This window comes from Sphaerodactylus townsendi, linkage group LG01 (assembly GCF_021028975.2).
Source record: "Sphaerodactylus townsendi isolate TG3544 linkage group LG01, MPM_Stown_v2.3, whole genome shotgun sequence".
NCBI lineage: Eukaryota > Metazoa > Chordata > Lepidosauria > Squamata > Sphaerodactylidae > Sphaerodactylus > Sphaerodactylus townsendi.
In genome coordinates, this window is record NC_059425.1 from 104,285,220 (window position 1) to 104,307,923 (window position 22,704).

At 39.9% G+C, this 22,704-nt stretch overlaps 1 protein-coding gene across 2 annotated transcripts in view; it reads right to left on the minus strand.

Moving 5' to 3' along the window:
- ADGRG6 (adhesion G protein-coupled receptor G6) overlaps window positions 1-22,704 on the minus strand; it is a 131,265-nt gene that overhangs the window by 13,378 nt on the left and 95,183 nt on the right. For both annotated transcript variants that reach the window (XM_048489559.1, XM_048489551.1), the window contains 8 exons: window positions 22,111-22,251; window positions 19,045-19,173; window positions 17,684-17,729; window positions 17,023-17,129; window positions 11,951-12,078; window positions 10,205-10,473; window positions 8,695-8,809; window positions 6,150-6,433 (listed from right to left, as the gene is read on the minus strand). In XM_048489559.1, coding sequence (XP_048345516.1) covers window positions 6,150-6,433; window positions 8,695-8,809; window positions 10,205-10,473; window positions 11,951-12,078; window positions 17,023-17,129; window positions 17,684-17,729; window positions 19,045-19,173; window positions 22,111-22,251 — 1,219 coding nt within the window. The remainder of the gene's footprint in view (window positions 1-6,149; window positions 6,434-8,694; window positions 8,810-10,204; window positions 10,474-11,950; window positions 12,079-17,022; window positions 17,130-17,683; window positions 17,730-19,044; window positions 19,174-22,110; window positions 22,252-22,704) is intronic.

Genomic DNA, 22,704 nt, shown 5'->3' on the forward strand with positions numbered 1-22,704 from the left:
AAAGACAGCTTTGATTCTGCCACATATACTGCCAGCTATTAAAGGAATGGCAAGGGAAAATACTTCTGCTAGTTATTTTAGGAATGTGGTGAGATACCCAAAGGCTATGACAGGGACAACCCTGTCCAAAGGTATGCCAAGCATTGCTAACATGCTGCTTGCAGAAGCTGAATCATTTCAAAGGGAATCTCCTGGCCAAGATCCTTAGGATCATCTGACAATCAGCCAACACAGGAGGCATGTCATTCCAGGCAATTTGGTAGCGATGTTTTGCCATAAAGGTAGCCGCAACATTTCCAAGGGAGCAAACAGATAAAAACTTACGATCAACTACCATATATACTCGTGTATAAGTCTAGGCATATAAGTCTAGGCACCTAATTTTACCACAAAAGACTGGGAAAACTTACTGACTCGTGTATAAGTTGAGGGTGAGAAATGCAGCAGCTACTGGTAAATTTCAAAAATAAAAATAGATACCAATAAAATTACATTAATGGAGGCATCAGTAGGTTAAATGTTTTTGAATATTTCTTTCAAAGAAAAACAGTAAACTAGCTCTGTAAGTGGAAAAATGGGTCAACAAAAATAATATGGTCTCAACAGTAACTTTAAAAGTACAAAAACCTTAGCTCAACCAGCAACCAAGCTAAAACACAAGAGTTAAAATCCTTCAAAACTGGATTTTTGGTCAGGGGAGGAATGTTTATGTTAGCAGAACCAACATTTCAGAGTATCTTTAGGAGACCCTCCTGATGATATTCGAATTCAGGTTTCAGCGAAATTGTTCAGGGGGTCCAAAATCATGGACCCTCAAAATGTAGCCCCATCTACTATTAGCTCCCATTGGAAACAATAGGGGATGGGGCACCCACTTTGGGGGTCCATAACTTTGGACACCCTAAACCAAACATCACCAAACCTGGCTGGTAGCAAGAGATTAACCTGATGATACCACCCAGATTTGGTGAAGTTTGGTTCAAGGGGTCCAAAGTTATGGACCCTCAAAATGTAGCCCCATCTACTATTAGCTCCCATTGGATACAATGGGGGATGGGGCACCCCCTTTGGGGGTCCATAACTTTGGACCCCCTGAACCAAACTTCACCAAACTTGGGTGGTATCATCAGGAGAGTCTCTTGAAAAATCCCTGAAATTTTGGTGCTGCTAGCCTAAAAACTGCGCCCCTGGCAGCCGACAAAGTAAAAACCCTGAAATATTTTTTTTCATACACCTGACTCGCGTAGAAGTCAAGGGGGGCTTTTTCAGCACAAAAAATGTTCTGAAAAATTTGACTTATATGCGAGTATATACAGTAACTCAATATACCCCCGTTTCCTTCCTGAGGGGGAGATTGGCTTGCAATTCAGTTACAGGTCAGGATAGTAGACACAATCATAGAGCCTGGCTGTGGGAAAGGAACTTGCAGCCTTTTTTCTGAACCCTATATGGGCTCTCCAGTTTGTTAGTGGAGTAAAGCTCATTAACAAGTCTAGACCAAGGAGAACTTGACAAGGTCAAGAGAGATGTGGCAATAAGCAATGCAGTAAGAGTATTATCAGATAGCATGCAGGCATATTGTGGCCCATGTGGGACAGATTGGACAGATAAGATCAGAGTTTTGGCCATCTGGACCAGGTGGTTTGAGAAGCGATGCCAATCACCCGAGAGTGAAAACATGGGACCTCAGGATAGATCTGGAAGGTGAAAAGGCCCACCATCAGAGCCTGACCCAACAAACTGATATCTTGATGCTGAAATCATCGGTCCCAGCAACCCTTGGAACCAAGCAATTGGTTCTGATGAACCTTGGTGTTGAGTAAATCGGTTCCAACTGATCTTTGGCACTGAGAGATTCTTGGTGCCAAGGAAATCAGTTCTAATATTTCTTGGCACCAAGTGGATTAACTCCAACGATCCTTGGCACTGAGTGGGTTGGCTCTTAAGAGCCCTTGTGCTCAACAGAATGGCTCCGAAGAGCCTTGGTGCCAATCGGTTTGGCTTTGAAGAACCATTGCACCAAGTGGAGCGGCTTCGAAAAACCAAGGTGCTGAGTGGACTGGCTCTAACGAGCCTTGGCGCCTAACGGCTCAGCTTCAATAAACCTTGTCCCCAAGTGGTGTGGTTACAACGATCCTTGGCAGTTCAGCTCCAAAGAACCATGGCACTGAGTGGTTCAGCTCCAAAGTGCCTTGGTGCCAGTATGGCTCAGAAGAGCCGTGGTGTGAATGGCTCAGCACCTTGGTGCTGAGCAGATCAGCTCCAAAGAGCCTTGGTGCTGGTTCTGAGTGGTTCTGATGGAAGGTAACATAGGCTATGTATCTGGAGGCCAATATGATCTTGACAGAACTCAGAAGTCCAAGCTATCTGTCATGGCCAATTGCCTGCTGTAAGAGATGGCTGCCTTTTTAGAAAAATTGCTTTTTAATGATTTCACACCATTCTTCACCATAGGATCCTCACTCTGAGGGGGTCCCAAGCAGTTCAGGTCAGAGAAAGCCTGGATAATCCCACAAGGAGGGACAGAAATGGAGGCTTCCCTTGCTCTGAAGTACCCAAAGGAGCCAGGGACTTTCCATACAGGGCTGGAGGCTGGCACATGAACTCTCTCATCTCCTTGCTCTGAAGCACCCAAAGGAGCCAGAGGCTTTCCATACAGGACCGCCTACAACTCCTATCCAGTCTGACCTCAAGAGAGAGGCATGGGAAAGAGAGGCACAGGAGTTTCCAAAGATGCAACTGGAACCAAAAGAGGAACCTCTATAGTAGAAAAGAAAAAACTCACAAAGAAAACCATCTCACAGGGTTGGAGGTCTGATGTGAGGTAAATAATCAGCAAAGCTGAAGGAAAAACTTCGTGAAAAAAAGGGCAGAGCCCTTCTCAATGTCCATGGTAAAAGGTAAAAACCACACAATTTCAACAACAAAACTACCACACAGGGCATGCCTCCCCTTAGTCAGGCTGGCAGCACCCAGTGGAGTGCACTTTCCCTACCCCACCTGGGATTGAGGAAGATCACTGGCCACCTGGGAGAGCTGCCCTTGCTGGTGGTCCCTCACACCTGCTCAATGAGTGGAAACCTTTTTATCTGCATGGGACATAAATGGTGATTGCATAGGTACTCACCTGCACAGCCTACAGGAAACATTCCTCCTAACCAATATGTGTAACATATCACTAAAATGGAATTCTGTACTGGAAGACTAGAAAGTAGGAAATGTTACACATATATTTAAAAAAATTAAATGCTCATTAATACAGCTGCCTTATTCCCTTCAGTGACACTCAGTAATGCGGGCTGGTAAATTCTTTGCACACCATCCCACAAGCTACCACTGCATCTAGGAAACCCTGAATCTTCTTCACAAACGTCTACTTGTGCAAGATAGAATCCACCTGAATGTCAAAAATAATGGTATTGTACCCGTTGTATAGAAATGTACGATGTGCACATGTTTATCATGCCAATATGATGTGACTTGTGCAACTGATTAGGAGACAACTACCAGATATGCTGGTGGCTTTTCAGTATAACATGTCATAAATATCTTTAATATTTAATTATCAATATTTTACCCCATTCAGAAATACAGAGAATATGTAATCAAAACTTTTTTGTACCATACTGAGTAACTAAGTAGCTAAATTTGTAAATAAAAGCACAGCTACGATAATATGCTGAACTGAGAACTTATTTTTTCCTACATAGCACCAGGTTTTTTGGAGAAGCCATGAAGACTAAATTTGGATTGGAGCTGCCACTAGCTTTCCAGTGAACATTCTCTAATAATTCTATTGGTTATTGGATCAGAACCCAGATTCCATCACACTTCCTCATAAACACTCTACAAATAACTGCACTAAAATCAAGACTCACTGCTTAGATGAAAACCGTTTGGCCTTGGCTTATTTGGATGCAAGATGTTCTGCTAATTGATCTTTTTAGCATGAAAATTGCATATGACTGCTTGAACCTATATTTGAGATATAAGATGGATTTCTATGATAATACATGCAATGTGTAGTGAAATGACTGGTGAATAAACAAGTGAATGGGGAAATATGCAGTGAAGGACATTTCTGACAATGGGGAAAAGTCCAGGATAAAAATTGAAATGACAGATGGTGACAATAAAATTATGAAAAGCAAACATAAAAGACATCACAGGAAGACTAGTATTTCTTTTCTGGGGTATTTGGGCCATTGTAGCCATTAAAGAGGGCTGCAGTGTGACATTGTTCATCCCTAAGGCCAAATCAACCATGACATTGAAAAACTAGAAACAGAACCCATGAATCTGAGAGAGATTCAGACTGGAACCATGGCATGAGACAATGGAAGGAGTTATTAATTCTTCTGTATGATCCCACTCAATTTTTATAAGACTCCTGCAGGGTAAACAGATGCTTCAGAAAGGACCAGTGAAATAGGGAAAATAACACAGCCAGGAAGTGTTAAACTTTCTTCCCACTGAGCCTAGATTTGAATAAAGATGTTCTTCTGTTGTTCTTCTGTTGTTAACAAAGTGCAGGAGAACAACTAATAGATTTCCCAATGTGCCACTTGTATGGCCCCAAAAACCTTCGAAACAGAAAAAGTACTACTTGAGTCAAGTCACAAAATGAGATGCAGACTGCAGAAATAACTTCTCATATTTTCTGGGACAAACTTTGCAAATTAACAGCTACAGATATATTCTGAATTTCTTACAGCAGAATATTTTCTTAATTGCATTCTATTAAAAACAATAATTTTCTTAATTGCATTCTATTAAAAACAATAATTACCTTAATTATAATGTAATTCTATTTAAGATTTTGTTGGGAAATATTTTTCAGTGGCATAGTGTATGTAAAAAACTGTTTTTCGTTTAAATTACTATAATTTTCACCAAATACAATTTAATAATTTCTGATAGTCAAAAGCTTGAAACAAGTAACAGTTTTCTGGAAAACAGGATGAATGATAATAGAGGGGAAAAACCTCAAATCACTTGTGAAGGAACGATCACTGAAAAAGTCTGCTATTGTCACTGATGTTTTCTAGAGCTGCTAAAATGTATAAAATTTAGATTAGCTTTGGACTAGTATTATTGTGACCTCGAATTCCTACTATACTTCAAACCAGGACATTTTCTTAAGGCTTCTCCCCAAAAGAACAAGCTCTGTAAAGAGATTTCCTACAACACAATAATAAATTTTAAGAGATATATCTATTGCTTCCCCCCAGAAATGGAAATGACTAAACTGAGTCTACTGTAAGCTGATCACACTGTAAGAAAACAGGAATTACCAGAAAAGACAATAATGTTAGGAAAGTTGAAGGCAGCAGAAAAAGAGGAAGACCTAGCATGAAATAGATTTACTCAATCAAGGAAGCCACAGTCCTCAGTTTGCAACACCTCAGAAAGACCATTAACGATAGGATGTTTTGGAGGTCGTTAATTCATAGAATCACCATAAGTCAGAAGCAACTTAACAGCACTTCACATGTATAGTTTCAGGTTCATCTAATTACAATTTGTAATGCATAACCAATGGAAGCAGTAAGAATTATAACCATAAAGAACTTCATATCTGAAGTTTCTGAGCACTCTGAGAAAGTTCACAACTGAGGAAGAAAACTAACTACTAAAGAAAAAGGAATGCACATAATTAAATAACCTTTGTACTTCCCACTGTCTTGTGACATAAGCTTCCATACTAAGCTAGGCTAAAAGCTAAAAAAATACAAACAGAATAATTCAAGATGACATTTTTTTAAAAAAGGGAATAGCATTGTAGATTTAATGTCTTGGGAAAACTTTAGGCATTTCTTATTGTATTTTTCTTGTCTATAGTATTATGCCTTTACTGCATTTTTCCAAATTTTTCAGTTTGTTATACTTCTATACAAAACTCAAACGTATGCAAAAAAAAGAAGCATTCACAATAGAAGTGAACAGTGATAAAACTGAACTGCCATTGAGAATGGTCACAGTTCTTATCTAATAAATGTTTAGCTTTACCTAGAAATGTTAGATATTTACTATTCTGTACCCTTCAGAACTCACTGTGTATATTTTTTCTCCAATACAATTGAGAAAACACTTCACACATTTAAAAAATGAAAATTTGTTTTTGTTCATTCACAGGGAACTCAGCTTACCTTGCAACGAGTTGAAAATACAGAAGAGGTACACAAAAGGGAGGTTTAGTGGGCCCCAGGCAAAAAAGGCAAATCCCCATGTCATGCCTAGCAGGAAAGTCAAGCTAACAACACTACGAAGATTCCTCAGGATGTCTTCCTGTATAGTTCGGTTGCTCCGTTTTCCATTTCTTCCACAGATTTGCATCATCACCACAACAAACATGGCAATGTTCATGAGAAACATGATTCCAAAGTAGCCAACACAGGTCACATAAAATACAATACTATTTATAATCCAGCAGCTGTAAAGAAAGCAGAAAATATTTATTTATTTATTTATTATTATTATTATTTTATTATTGCTTATCTTTTATACCACTTCCCCCAGAGGGCTCTGTCGGTACACATTATAATACAACAAGTGAAACAAAATAAAATACTAAAAATTCATCAGTTAAAAACAGCGCTCCTAATTCAGAAACAATTAAAACAGATGGCGTTCAGCTATTAGCTCCCCAACTCCCCTAAGAGGGGGACAGCGGATCTTAGTTGTTAATGTTAATGGGCACCTATCAGCAGCCGGCCTCCCCAAAAGCCCGGCGGAATAACTCAGTCTTACAGGCCCTGCGGAACTCTTGTAGGTCCCGCAGGGCCCGGACAGCTGGAGGAAGAGTATTCCAGTATTATATGGTTTGCTCTTGTCATATGAAGATGTTTAAAAAAGCATTTATACAATAATTCTTAAAACCAGTTCCTAAAAACCATTAACACAATATTACTCGGCAGCTAACAGTCTACTCACTTTTTTGTGGTCAAACTAGAACAACTACTTCTCTCTTTCAACCATGTTCAGAAAGAGTCCATTATTTCTGGGCAACTAAACTGACTGCCCATTTTATATTTGTCACCAAAGACAGATTCAGACATTATTGTTATAATATGGTCATGGCTTCCTCATGGTTGGGAGCCAGAGCAATAGAATAAGCTTTTTATCCATGTGTAACCTCAAGCACCACCTTGGAGCCATTTGCAGCAATAAGGTGACTGTATTTTCCCTTATACAAGGTAATCCCACTTCCCTTCACCCTGGTACTAACCTGTAACAGGGGACCGCTGTAGCTTAAATCTCCTCTTTTAAAAGATCATGAGAAACAGTACTTAATCTTCAGACAGTTATTCCAGAATGGTTAGTCAAACCACCTCATTACACTGACAAAGAAAAAGCGCTTCTAGAAATTCTATAATTATTAAAGCAACACAGTTGCCCTTTCCGCACAAATCTTTTAAAATGTTTGACGCAGGAAATAAAATATTTTGCATTGTTTTTACCCCCTTTGGTTCCCAAAATGTTTTGTTTGCAGCCTCAAAACTTCTTAAATGAATGCCCTTAGAAAATTATTCTTTGGCTGAAAGATTTTCAAAATGGTTTCCCACAATCTCTCTGCAGTCTCTGGACTTTCTCCTTGGTGCTATTTGCTCTGCTCACTCTCCGTTCCTCCTCAACTATTTTTGGAGCATTTGAGCAGAGTTTCTTCAGTTTTGGGGGCTAATCTTTGGAGGATGGAGTGTAGAAGGCTCAGAGAATCGCAGCACTCTGAAGTGATTCCAGTGATTCCATGACAAACTAATCAAAATGGAAAAATCACAAAATGGCAGCCAGAAATCCATTTGAGGTGGTGCGTGCAGACATACACATCATGGTAAAGGGGGGACTGAAAACATTTTAAAAATGTTTTCCTGGATTCGTGCAGAAAGCGCCAGTATTTAGGTGACTGACACTCCTGTTTTAAAGATTGGTACCTGCACAGCCACTTCCCATTCTAGTATCACATATCCATTTGAAATAACATAATACATTCAACATTTATCTATTAATATGAAAAGTTATAACTATAGATAACTGGTATGAAAATATCATATGAACAATAAAGTGGTACATAACTCTCTTGTCAGGAACCTGAAAATTACATACCTTAGCAAATAAAGTGACTGTGAAATGGATTTATCTGTTTAGCTTTCAGATGTGTGCAAGGCCCAGACATCTGCATCGAGTAGCAGATTTGTATCTTTAATTAGTGAGTTGTGACTTTTATCTGAAACTGTTTCAATATTAAACTTTATTGATTTGACTTTACTTTCAAAAAGGAACTACCATACGCTGCAAATGAAATTGGAACATTCAGCTTTTAAAAACTGAAGTGCATAAAGTGTTAAATGCATGTTTACATGTTTTTGGATGGCCATGTACACACAGCTGGAAAGCCCGAGCCAACTTGTTTCTTAGACACAATTAACAGGTGTTAAAACACGCACAATTATTATAAATCAATCCTTTCTGCAGTAGAAAAACCATTATAACACCGAGCACTGTTCTTAAGAATCCTTAAAATAGGGGATCTTGGCTCAAGGTCAATCTCCTGACTCAACAGTTGACCTGTGTGCATACAGCATTTTTATAAAAACCCACATCAGGGTTCAGAGTTGGTTTCAGTGCTTTCTGTCCAATAGTCGATTAGTGAAATTTCAGCTTTCCCCCTCCATACACTGGTTACAAAATACTCACAAATCATCTCCACTCGACTTCATAGGATTTCTGCCAAAAACATCTTTGCCGTAAATATGATTTGCCTTTGTGTTTGTGCTCGCAAGAACAACAACAATGACCACCGCTGGCAAGCCTGAAATATAATAAAGCATAAAAACACCTCTTTGATGGAAGGGGTAGTGCCAGCACTTCTGAAAGAGGCAGGGGCATTCTTCAGACCCTATAGTGCTGGGTAATTACTGCCCAGTGGCTATCATTTCATTTTGGGCAAGGTCCTGGAGATGGTGGTGGCAGTTCAATTGCAGGATTACTTGGAAGAAACTGATGTTCTGGACCCATGTCAATCTGGTTACAGGCATGGTTATGGTACGGAAACAGTCTTGGTCACCCTGATGTTATCAGAAGAGAGCTAGGGGGAATATTACCTAGTTGGTGCTCCTTGATCTCTTAAGAGGTTTTTGATACCATATTTTGCTGAACCAACTTTGGGTAATGGGGTTGGGGGGCCACTATGTTACAGTGGTTCTTCTCCTACCTTTGGGGTCAGTGTCAGAAGATAAAAGTTGGGGGACTCATGCTAGTAGTCCTGGGAACACCCTTGTGGGGTTCCTTGGGGCTTGATCCTGTCCCCTACACTATGTAATATCTACATGAATCCACTTGGGGAGACCATCAGGGGATCTGGAGTCAAATGTTATCAATAGGTGGATAACACCCAGCTCTATCTCTTTATTTCATCAGAGTCAGGAGAGGTGCTCCATGTGCTGGACTGCTGCCTGGAAACAGTTATGGATAGGCCAACTGCCTGGAAACAGTTATGGAAGACCAACAAACTCAGGCTGAATCCAAATAAGATGGAGGTGTTGTGGGCTCCAGAGTTCAAAAGATCACAAGGCACCTGGTTCGGGATGGGTGTGAAATCTGGGGGTGCTCCCAGATTCATTGCTGTCCTTTGAGGTTCAGGTGACATCAGTGGTCATGACGGCCTTTCAGCAGCTCCATCTCATCCACCAGCTCCATCCATTTTTGGACAAAGGGGACCTGGCCACAGTGTTACATGCTCTGGCAGCCTTTCCTTTGAACTAATGCAATGTGTTCTACATGGGGATGCTCTTGAAGATGGTCCAGAAACAGGAGTTGGTGCAGCAGGTGGCAGGTAGGCTGTTAGCCAGTATATCTGACCAGACGCACATCATGCTAGTCCTTAAATAATTGCACTGGCCTCCAATTTGCTCTTGGGCCCAATTCAAGGTACACACTGATGTACAAAGCCCTAAATGGCTTGGGCTCTGCCCACCTGAAGAAGCACCTGTGCCTGCCTGGGCAGTGAAGTCACAGGAGAGGCACTCCTGGAGGTACTTCCCCTCACTGAGATATGAGGGCAGGTGTATGTGGGAGGGCTTTCTCCATGAAATTTACTTTAATTTCTCAAGAGCCTATAACTTTGATAATAGAGGGAGTTGATGGTATTAGTGAAATGTAACAAAGCCAGAATACTAATTTTAAAAGTTGCAAAAGTATTACTTACCCCAGCCAATGACACAAAATTTCAGAATATATCGACGAATGTAGGTATTGAACACTTTCACTAAAGCTATATACATGTGAACAGCTTCCAACCCCATCCACGTGAACGTTGCCAGAAGAAAATAATGTAAGAGAGCAGCAACAGCAATGCAGAGACCTTCTATGTCAAAGGATGCTATCCAACCGTCGAGGAGAAAGACCAGGTTTAGACACAGTAAAGCTGTGCTCAGGTTCATTAAGATTTTGGAGGGATAATCTCTTCGCAATTTTCTGGTGAGAAATGGAAAGTTAGCTACGTTACACCTATGTTATTTATAACGAGTATGTGTTTTGGGTTTTGGATTTCAGAATTGTAGAATCCAACACAGAGTTAAGTGCACTGATTTTCAGTGACATCAACATACTTAAACACCTAACTTTACAATGGAGCTAGAAATTTCGAATATTAAATTTCAACTAACCAAGCAAACACTCAAGTCCTTTCAGATCTTTCACCAGGAATACTGAAAAATGTAAAAAAAAAACCACTCTACAACTATGGATAGTGTTCATGACATATGTAGTATTGGATCCTACACAGGGAAGAGTAAGGTACCCATGGAAGTGGATCTTCCTGATTTTCACTTTCCCACATTTGTAACACCCCTTCCTGCCGGGCAGCGAGTTCTCGGCGCGGCCCCAAGGCTTGCCCTCACGAGCTCTTTCACCACTTCAGACCTCATATGGAGGCCCCGATGTGGGAAGGTCCGGCATGCAAGCTACTGCCTTCCCAAATAGGATGTGCTCGTATGCCCCAAACTGCCCAGTGAACTGCGACAAAGCAAAACAGTAAAACCCAATAACCATACAACTAGGGAGGGAAGGGAGGGCCTTCTCTGAAGCCTACCTCGAAAGAGGCTAATCACTCCCGGCACAGCCCTTTATAGGCTGCCAGGCCCTCGTCACATGGCAGATCCATGCCACATGACTGCCTCAGCTGGCTGGCAGGGAGAAGGCATTGCACTCCTTCCTCCCCCGCTGCAATGGTGTCGCCAGGCTGAAGCCTGGGATGCGATTAATCCGCAATAGAATTCCAACACCAAAACTGTCCACAAAATAGTAGTGCCGGGTACTATTTGTGCAAACTGTAGTTCTTTATATGGCCCAAGTAGACTTCTCTAGATGTAACATGCTGTTTATAAAATCTAAACCAACAATAATACATGGTTTATAATTAAAACTGATTTGATTACAAATATACTGTTTTCTTTTTTGGGTTTAATCTTTTCTATTCAAATATACTAAAATAAAGAGATTCATATTACTCTCAGAACAAATATCTGAATGCCTGAAGTAGCTCACAGTATTATAAGAACCTGTGTTTTCATGCAACGTGTGTGTTAAATTTTTAACACGATGCACTTAGTTGCAGAATATTCTGGCTTCCTGATTCTAAATATCTGATGTAATTGATTTTTTTGTAGTGTTAGAAGAACATAGTTGCAACTGGGGTATGCCACAGAATGAATCAAAAAGGCGTTCATATTATTCTCTGCATTAGTGGTTTTCTTTTTAACAACTAGTGGCTAGTACAGTAAATCATAAGGAAAGGCTGTTCACCTTTTAAATTCATGATACATAAAATGATTACTGAATCCTGGTACTTGTTGACTATACTCAGAACTTTACAACAGTGCCTGACATGCTGACCTAGAAGCATACGGATAGAGGGAATTTTTCTTTCTGTTCTGAGAGAACAAGTACTTACTCAAAAGCAATGTAGGTCAGAAGAGTTGCAGCGGAAAATATAGCAGATATTCCACAACCAATGTATGTTATAAAAGTGAGGACTTTGGTATTTTCAGCATCTATTTGTGCAACAGTTCCAGGCAGGTCCTATACATAAAATCACAAAATAAATAAACTGTTGGATATGCATTTTTATGTTACCATTTTTATCTTGCAACAACACAGGTGAAAATTCAAGAGAATTTTTGGCTAGAGCTACAGTACTTGACATATTGAGCCCAGTGTGGTCACACCTCTGGCTTCCTTCCTATAGCTCCTGAAAAAAGTCAGAGGGCAAGCGATATAACATCTGGAAACAACATTTATGTATGAATCTCTATTGTTTATTATATGTCACCACTCAAGGACTTTTGGTAGGAAATCATTTCTCTTCGATTTTCCCGTTTTTATGTTCAGGGGGCCAGGATTTCTTTTATTATGAGCAGCAGCAACAGGCTTTTAAACAGAAAGCGTCACTCATGACATTTTCCTACAAGGCAATCATTATAGTTATGGTAGAACTGTACAAAATAATTCACAAAGCTACTTGGAAAATTATTAGGAACTGCGGTCTATACTACTTTGTGGCTTACTGAAACTAGGATATTTTTCTGTAAATTTTGTATAATTTAATGTATCATGTTCAAGACTTATGCCTTGCTTCAGTTTTTTGGACTTCTGGTTGATTCTACAAGCCAAATCCTGTTTCATTGTTTACCAAATGTCAATCCTGTTGATTGTATCGACTCACTCTGCCTTCAGACCCACTGAGAAAATGAAAATATAAATATCACAATTTTTTTTAAATTATGAAATTCAGTGTGAGTTTGTCATATATATTCAGATTAGGAAGCAAATGTGTACATTGCTTTCCTACATTTAGAAATGACCTCAGTATTGGAAAAATGTTATGCAAAGCAGCCTACAAAGTATGAGGATCAAAGTGTGAATGATCTCAAGACCATTTTTCTGCTCCAAATTTCTGTGCTGTAAATTATCTAGTCAAACTGCTTTTTATATTGCCAATTTTTCTGTCCAATATGAAATTCTCTCCCTGTCATTCATGCTACCTTTCAATAGCCAAGGCAGCTACAAGGTATAATATCTATTTTAGACCTTAAGGTATATTGGAAACAGGAACTATAGCCAATCTTACATAAACTGCAGTTGGGGTGAATGTGGGGAAGAGGGAGGGTTTTTTCAAGAGACTGGCTAGGGGAGGTACTTGGGTTTTATCATGTCCCCAATGGTGGAAGCAAAACTGGATTTTCAGATTCTAGAGTAAGTTTCATAAAACAGACCTATTTTACAATGATGGGGGATGGGGGATAGCCAAGACCATTCTGTTTCAAACCTATTAAAGGTCCCTAGGTGATCTTTCCATTTTACACAGCAGCAGATTCTGGAATCCAGTGTTTCAGTCCAAGATGAAACTGCCAAAGACAACACTTTCCACAGCCTTCTGTTCAGTTTCCACAGATTTTTGAATCTAACTTTGTGCCCCTTATTCTCATATATCACTTACGTTAAAATGACATCTGTTCTCACAATCAAACCATAATATAGTTTCTCTATGAAAATACAGTTATTTTCTCCAGTTAGTCATACAGGCTGTGGTAGAGTGAGTACTGCATCTACATGTGGTCCTTATGACAACTCTAATGATCAACACCATTCTTCATGTAGTTACACCTCTGTTCCATTGAGGTTTGGCAGGTAGAGATCTAAGCCTACTCTTGCTTCCTACTAACTTCAGCTATATTCAGAATAGGAGTTACACTAGGATAGGGGTCTGCAACCTGCGGCTCTCCAGATATTCATGAACTACAATTCCCATCAGCCCCTGCCAGCATGGCCAATTGGCTGATGGGAATTGTAGTTCATGAACATCTGGAGAGCCACAGGTTGCAGACCCCTGCACTAGGAGATGAGTTAGAGGTCTTTCAGTGTCTGCACATTTGCGCTCTATATGTGGAAAGAGCAGGGTTTGAGTTGACAATCCCCTTGATTAATACTGGTTATTAACAGGAAATGGCAATATGAACTTCTTAAATACAACAAAGTGATGGGAAGGAACCATGCAAAAAAAACCCAAACAAAAAAAATCCAGGACTTTGGGACAGCCCATGAATACATGAGTAGCCCATCCCCAGTGGAAATTTTCATAAGTGGCTGGTCTTGGAACTTGTCCCAGGATTTTCTGGTAACTCCAACACATGCAAGGCTTGCACTGGGCTGCAATCAGTCTGTATAATGTGCTTCTCTATGGCTGTTTCCGCACAGCCAAGGGAGAGAGCCTGCTTCGGCATTGATCATGCTGATACAGGCTCTGGGGCTGTTTGCACAAACGGCCCCATGGGATGCACAGCTGTTGGAGCAGGCTCCGCATAGTTGCGTATTCCCCTCCCCGGCCCCAAATGCCTCCTTACCTCCTGCTGGCAGCTGTCACTCTGCTGTCACTCTGAGGAGGCCAGGGGACATGCCCACATGGCCAGAGCGACGGCTGCAGCTAGGGAGGCCAGCGGGCGTATCTCCAGGCCTCCTCGGAGCAACAGCAGAGTGATGGCTGCCAGCAGAAGGTAAGGAGGTGTTTGGGGACGGGGAGGGGAATACGCCAGCTTCCACCTGCTGCCGTTCGCATGGCAGTGGATGGAAGCCGGCGTTTGCAGGAAAACTCGCTCCCCAAGCAAGTTTTGAAAACACCGTTTTGGCAGGCACAGAGCGCTGCTGCATCGATTTGTGCAAAGGGTCCCCACCAAAATGGTGTTTTACCAGGCTGAAGCTGTTACTTTCAGCCTGTGCAGAAACCACCTATGATTTTTCTTTCATGTGTATTTTGTCAGGAGGACCTGGAGGATCTATCATGTATATGTTTCCTGTGTGATCACTTCATTGTATGGTTGGAAGAATTCTGTGCATGAGGTATGTGTATAGTCTTGTTTCCTCCTCTTTTGTTGTGGATTGTTGCTGGGTAAAAAATATATGTTTGCTATATCCTCACTTTTCTTTTTGGTGTGACTTTCATTCCTGACTTCTATTTGTAACAAAACCTTTCCCAGATTATGTCCCAATGAATTATCCATGAATGTCCTGTTGTGTGTTCTTGTGTTGCTTGTCTCAGTTTATCTATTCCCATTTTCCTTATAAAATGATCCTACTGCCACCCATACCCTCCTGTGAGATTGAATCAAGTCTGGGAGGGGCCATGGGTTTTTCCTGGGGGTTTCCTCTCATGAATAGGCTGTAGATGAGCATGGTACACTTGGACTGCCTATGGATCATTCCCTGTTTGTAGAAGGGAATTTTGTGACTCTCCCACAATATTCAAACCATAGAGTTCCTTCTAGACACATTACAGTTCTTCATACACTAGTGTTGCCTTTTATTCTTCCCTTATTTGAGTAGATGGGGTATCACAGAACTTCTTTAGAATTGTTCTTCATTGGTTGATCTCTTTCATGTATGGAAGTGACAGATGGTTGCTTTTGGTTTAACTGTGGACTGTAGTTCTGTAAGGTCTGTTGCACAAGAGCACAGGTTATTAACTACTAATGTAAATGTTGCACTGAAATCAGTGACATCAGCATGACAAGCCTTACTGAGTTGTTAATTAGGCAAAGCCTTGCATTATTTGTGATGTCATTCCAGCTCTTAGACTGATTAACAATACTAAATCAAGATCCTCATATATAACTATTTGTAGTAACTTTAACTGATGAGTATATATTTTCCTCATTGAACAGATGTCTGGCAGTAATTGCTGGATGAAGAAAAACTCAGGAATACCAGTACTGAAACTCTCAGCTCCTAAACTAGTGAATAGATTTTATTTGGGGTAAACACTTGATACACCTCAGATACCGATGTGAATTTCCTAACAAGCACAGATTTACGTTGTGAAAGTACACTCGTTTCTGAACGTAAATCACTTGGTAGACTGGAGTTACAATCTTTACATGTCCAATAGGCATTTTGGAATGTCAGAAAATGTAATAATTCTCAAACAGGAACAATGCCAACATTCCAAATACTTTTCCTACACTTCCGAATTCCACAAAAGCATTATGAGCAGAAGAAAGGGAACACTGAATTTATTTTAAAGAATGTCTTCTTTCCCACAGGCATGTGAATGTAGAACAGTACATGTCTGAAAAAGGGATATAAATGATTGTGATATTCTTCATATTTAAATATAAGCAAGACATGCAAAAAGCTAATGTACTACGCTGCAAATATCAAACATTAAACCTTTTGGCTTTAATATTATATAAATTATATGAAAGGGAACAATCCCATTTTCACACTTTTCTTTGCTTGATATTTCAAAAACTTCGGCATTTAAAAATCTATTTAAACCAGTTAAATCAAATCTCATGTACCTGTTTAATTTTATTCCTAGATGGAAGAAATCAGTGGAAATCACAAATGCTAATATCAAACAGAAAACAGAATAACACATTTATTGAGAAGGGGGCTTCTAAAATATTTATTTAAGAAGGTTTTATTTAATATATATTTTCTGGTTTTTAATATTAGCTAAAGTGATTCCACGGGCACGAAAAACCCTAATAGAACAAGAGACAGCTATAATCAAAAATCACTGACTGACAATTATGGGGATCCATGACAGAAATTATATTCTCAATGCAGCTTGCATTAGAAGATGGGCACACAGTGACTGAAACAGGATAAATGAAAATAGGATATCAGTGTGGATAAGGATGCCGCTGAAGTTTGAGGATAGGGATCCCAGTTTCCACATGTCTTCCAGTGCAGACAGGAAATCAAGTCTGCTTTCATTATTTGGAGAGCAGTGTGGGGCAATTAGCAATTAATATTTAGTAAGGCATCCCTGAATAAGGGTCAATGTTTATAGTGATATACTCTAAACAAACTTGCTAAAAATGTTCCATGAAAAATACCAATGGAATTCCATATTATTTTGGGAAACATCTCAGTTCCTGTTTAGAAAACTACACAATTGTTTCAGGATGATATTCTCCCCAATTTTCTTGCATCTTAGGTACAAAACACAATGAGATTTCCAGTTACCATCAGTACACCAAAATGTGTGAGATGATTGCATAGGCAAGTTGTCTCATTTTCATTTGACTCTGCTAGGGGCGAGCACCCTGTAGAATTCCATCCACCTTGGCCATCTAGGAAAAAACAAGAAATGCAAAAATGTATTGCAGTTGCAATTGATATAACAACACTGTACGAGAAGCAACGTATTATTTAAAATCTTAAAAGTCCTGAAATCTCATAAATTCTTATCAGAACAAAAATGAACAGAGTTAAATAAATATAAATAAATATAAAATAGACAACTGCATGAAATAACCAACATCAGCACGATTTCCTCAAAAGGAAGCAAATTTAGCCCAATGCAAAGACATATGAGATTTGTTTGGCTCATACTTCCAGGTAATTTCTCCTTTAAAAGAAATCTAAACAAAATGGTATAACTGTATATCTGTAACTTGTTTTGATTTCCTGGTTTGTTTTTCAACAGAAAACCTAAAGTTTCATTTAGTGATTTTCATAAATTTCTGAGCTGAAAGAAGAAAATGAGTCAAATACTGGTTGTGGCAGCCACCTAACCCTTGAATCTGCATATGGAACATAGTTTTAGTAGGTTCAAAATAAATAAAAAATCATAATTAATAATTACACAATTCCTCCTATAAAAAAAACTAAAAAGAGAACTTACCATTTTTATTCATATCCCAAAAGACACATAAAGGTTGAGATTTCTCCTAAATATTTTCATAAATAAAAAAATTGAAAAACATTGCCTCTCCATGCATTGAAACATTATTTTTTATTTTATTTATTTTATTGGATTTAATACCCGACTAGGTTCAGGGTGGCTAACATATATTTCAAATCACAATCATAATTTTTTTTTTCCAATTTTCCAATTAAATAATTTAAGCACTAAAACATTACAACATTAAAAGCATTCACAGATGGCGATATTGAAAACTCTCAATAGCCCATATTATAAATCTCCAATCCTGGCCCATTATATGATTTTTTTTTCTGTCAGGGCAGAGAGGAGGGTGGATACAAGACTCCAGGACCAATATGATACAATAAATCCATGGCTGCCTGAGCCACTAGCATGATGGAACATTTTGGTTTTACAGACCCTGTGGAAATGATTGATATCCTCCAGGCCAGCCATTCTCAACCAGGGTACCGTGGTACCCTGGGGTACCGTAAGCATGTCCCAGGGGTACCGCGGCAACACTACTGCTCCCCCTCATTTTTGTGGTGTCTCCCACCGGCGCCAGCAAGGACATGGAGCTGGCCCATGGGGCAGGGCCTGCCACAATGTCAGCAGCCACCACCACCCCCAGTGCTTCCCTTCACCCAAGGTGGGGGGTGTGGCAAGCAGGGGCAATGGGAGGGGAAGGTGGAGGGTGGCGGCAGGGGTACCGTGAGATATGAAGAGTGAGGTCAAGGGTACCCTGACCTCGAAAAGGTTGGGAAACACTGCTCCAGACCAAATGTCCACTGGCAGCAAATTCTATCAAGTAAGAGCCAGGGCTGAAAAACCCCTTCCTCTAGTAGAGGCCAGCTGAATGCTCTTTGGGCTGGTGACCACCAGGAGGTTGCTACAGGGGAACCTAAGGGCTCCATGGGCAATATGACTGAGGCATATAAATTTTCCAATCACCAAACAACTGGTGAACTGGGGCTGATAGCTACTTACAGTCACCTAGTAAGGGTAGAGAAACTAAATGTGATATTGACAGACAATTCCAACCCAATGTTTACTGAGAAAATATAAATGTAGATGTGGGGGACACATGCAGGAAAGAAATGGTGCATGGTTCCTAGCTAACATTTAGTTCTAGACTGAATTTATGCTTAAACATGTATTTGAATCTAAATATCTGGGTTAATCCAAAATCTTTAGCTCTGGCATATTTTATTTTCTACAATCCAATGTTGTACAATTTTCTTTCTTCTTGTGTTTTACAATTTTATTTATATTCTTATTTCATTTTACCAAAGACATGATCTTTTCAAGCCAAACCAAACAAAAACATCCAGAACTCTTACCTGCTTTGTGGTATGCTTAGTTGTATGTTTAATTGTAATCTTCACAGCTTCTTGGAGATCGTGGATGGTAATATTTCCAATGCTACATGCCACCACAAAGCTAGTTAAATTGCCATTAATATCTTTGTCCTGTAGAAGAATAAGTGAAACAACAAAAACTATCACTCTGAGCTTTCAGATCAGTAGACAAGATACATGGATTTATTTCTGCAGTCTGCCAGAATAAATGTCAGCATGCTAACATTTCACATTACCCATTATAAGAACATCCTGTTTATAAAATTAAATTTAAGTTTTCTTCATAGAGCCCTCTGCTATTTCCCTTAGTACTGTAATGAACAATATTAAAAAGCTTGTAAGATAATTTCCAGAAAAGTTTTTCTCAATTTTTTCCTGATGACCAGAGTTAAACCTCAAACAACACTGATGAATATCAAATTCTCACGTGATTAGATCACTTCACAAACCAAGACTGCTCTAATTTTCTTATCTTACTAGTACAGCAATACATAAGAGAAGAAGATAATCTTTATTTTTTAAATTAAAATTATACAAGAGTAAATGTTTAGTATTAATAACATTTATTTAGGACATTTGTTAGTATTAATAACATTTTTAGGACATTGTAAGCTCAAGGCAGCACACAATGATATCACAGGAAGACACTGCTTTAAAAAAACCCAGCATTTTTCGTAAGAAGCATTTCATAAGCAGCGTTTTCGTGCCGTTAGGGGGGTGAGCATGGCGTTGCTGCGTGTGTTTTTACCATCCCTGCGTGTGTTTTTACCATTTTGGGCCATGCAGAAGCGCCCACAGCCAAAGTCAACAAAATTATAAATCAGTCTAAGAAAAAAACAGCAGCATATTGAACAAAACTTAACCAAAAATGTACAAAACCTATAAAAAGTCAATCAAAATGCAGAAAGGCCAAATCCCACAATAAAATGACCAAGCTAATTATTTTTAAAGGTGTTCAAAATAAAAACATATTTAGAATAGACTTAACTTTATGTCTAGACACCAACAACGTCGGTACTGGGAAGACCATCAAAGAGGAGAGCTCTCTATGGACAAGATATCACCACTAAACGATGTCACTGTTTTATTAGCAATCTACCTCACCTCTGAAAGAGGAGGCATGCAGGATTGGCTGAAGAGTTCAACTGGCAAACAGTACAATGTGAGAGCTGGCAGCCCTTTAAGTGTCCTAGTGCTCAGTTTTTTAGTCCTCAGCTATCCAGAGGAGGGCAACCAAAATGGTAAAAGGTCTGAAGTCCATGCCCTACGAAGAGAAACTTAGGGAAGTTTAGTCTGGAGAAGCGAAGGTTAAGGGGGGGCATGAGAGTTATGTTTAAATATTTGAAGGGATGCCATGTCGAAGAGGGAGCAAGCTTGTTTTCTGCTGCCTCAGAGACTAGGACACGGAGTAATGGATTTAAGGTGCCGGAAAAGAGATTCCACCTAAATGTTAGGAAGAAATTCCTGACCATCAGATCTGTTCAACAGTGGAATTCACTGGCTCGGAGAGTGGTGGAGTTTCTTTCTTTGGAGGTTTGTAAACAGAGGCTGGATGAACATATGTCGGGACTGCTTTGATTGTGTGTTCTTGCATCGCAGGGCGTTGTACTTGTTGGATCTTGGGGTCTCTTCCAACTCTATGATTTTAGGATTCTAGAGGTAAGACCCAGCACTTGAAATTATTTTCAGAAAGAATTAGGTAGTCCGTTAAGATTTTCCCATATAGGAATGATGTTCTTTGTATCTAGTCTTTGATAGTATTCTTATATATTTTGCATTAACTGAAGTTTCCAAACATTCTTCGAAGGAGACATTTGAAGATAAAATGTTTAAGTCCTGTACAGGGAGGTTCCCTATATCCTTGATATTTACACGTTGTGGGCACATGAGGATAAGCTTGGGAATAATGTGGAAACCCCATGCCACTTCTCAACATTTCTTCTTCCGAAATTATTGGTAAGCTGTCAGTTGCTTGAGTTGGCTGGCTTTAACTGATGCTGAGTTCCTCTCAACATTCTGTCTCTTCTGGAACAAATTTAGTTCTCAGTATGCTATTTAAAAATATTTGGCCCCTTCCATACGGAGGCGGAAGGGGTTGGGTTGGCGTAAACCACGCCGACCCCACGACGTTGGAACCGTCTGACCCGGCTTGTCCCTGGCCCTCCAGCACGTCGCCAAGGCCTGGAGACACGCCCCCGGCCCTGCGCGCCTGCTTGAGCGTCGCAGGGCAGGGGGGCGTGTCCCCAGGCCTCGGCGACGCGCCGGAGGGCCGGGGACCAGGTAAGGAAATGAAAGGTTAGGAGGGGGAGGGGCCGCTGGCGCACGGCTTGGCAGGCTCCAAAGCGTGACATTCCCAACTTCAACCTCGCTCCTACGAAATGCGAGGTTGGGAAATGCTGGCTTCACGCCGGTCGGGCGACACGAGGGCAGCGCAGCTGCACAGCAGCTGCGCCTCCTGTGCGAATGGCTCCCTGGGGATGGCGTTTTTGCCGTCCCCAGGGCACCATAACACGGCCGTGCGGAAAGGGCCTTTGAATAATTGCAAAGTCACATCTTTCTGTATTTTTTCCTGCATTCTTTACTGCACTCAGAGGTTACTTGACTGACTTGAGAACATTATTTTACCTTTGGATGGCTCTGTAACACATTTTTTGTCATTTGCACAGGGACCAGCTTTATCGAAAAACTACATTTATTGCACATGGATTCACTGCATTATAAAACAGATGTTTTACCAGCAGTTGAAAGATTTCTAAAACTCAGGAATTCTTACTGGCTTTTGACTCAAATGAGAACCAATATAATTACAATACCTTAGAATACTATGCTTTTAAGAACAGTAAACTTGTACAGAGGCATCAAAATTCTACCATATATATCACAATATCATTACAATCCAGAAATGTGTACTACTCTATTTTGTTCCCATCAGTACCATCCAGTTTGTGTCACCCACGTGAAACTACAATATGCTCATGTGCTTCATAATATTTGCAAATGACTCTTTTCTACAAATAGATTGAGACTTTGAAGTATGTTCATGCTTACCTGAAAGAGTCCATTTTTGTTAAAAAAGGTAAACTGAGCCCTGGATATTATGTCAAGCTCTTCTTGACTTAAGTTTTTCAATAAGCTAGCAGGCAAGGCAACAGAAGCCAGTGAATTTGTCTGGGTTTTGCCAAAATCAATCTATCACATAAAATAAAGAAAAGTTACATGAGAACAAATCAAAAACAGGTCATGTACAACTGAAAATTCCTGCTCTTTTCTGCAGCATTCTGACTCCCAGGGCTTTTGACCCATGAGGATATTTTACCCCCACAATCTCCTTTTTGGGAAACATAAGACACAGCTGGGAGCAGGGCAAGGCAGACTCTAGTCTATTTTTGCTGATGGAAAATTCACAGATTCAGCCAATATAATCTACTCCCAGCACCAATCCAACAGCACCATTTTCACTAACTGTTTCCAGTTAAACTGACACTCACATCCCACCCCCACAAAAAGAATGGTTTCAACCATATTTCCTTTTTGTTTAAACATTTTTTCCTCAAAGAAAAAATACAATTTATAATACAATATCAATCACATTATTTTCATGATAATTGACAACTCACTTTCAAGGATTAAAAATAAACAAAC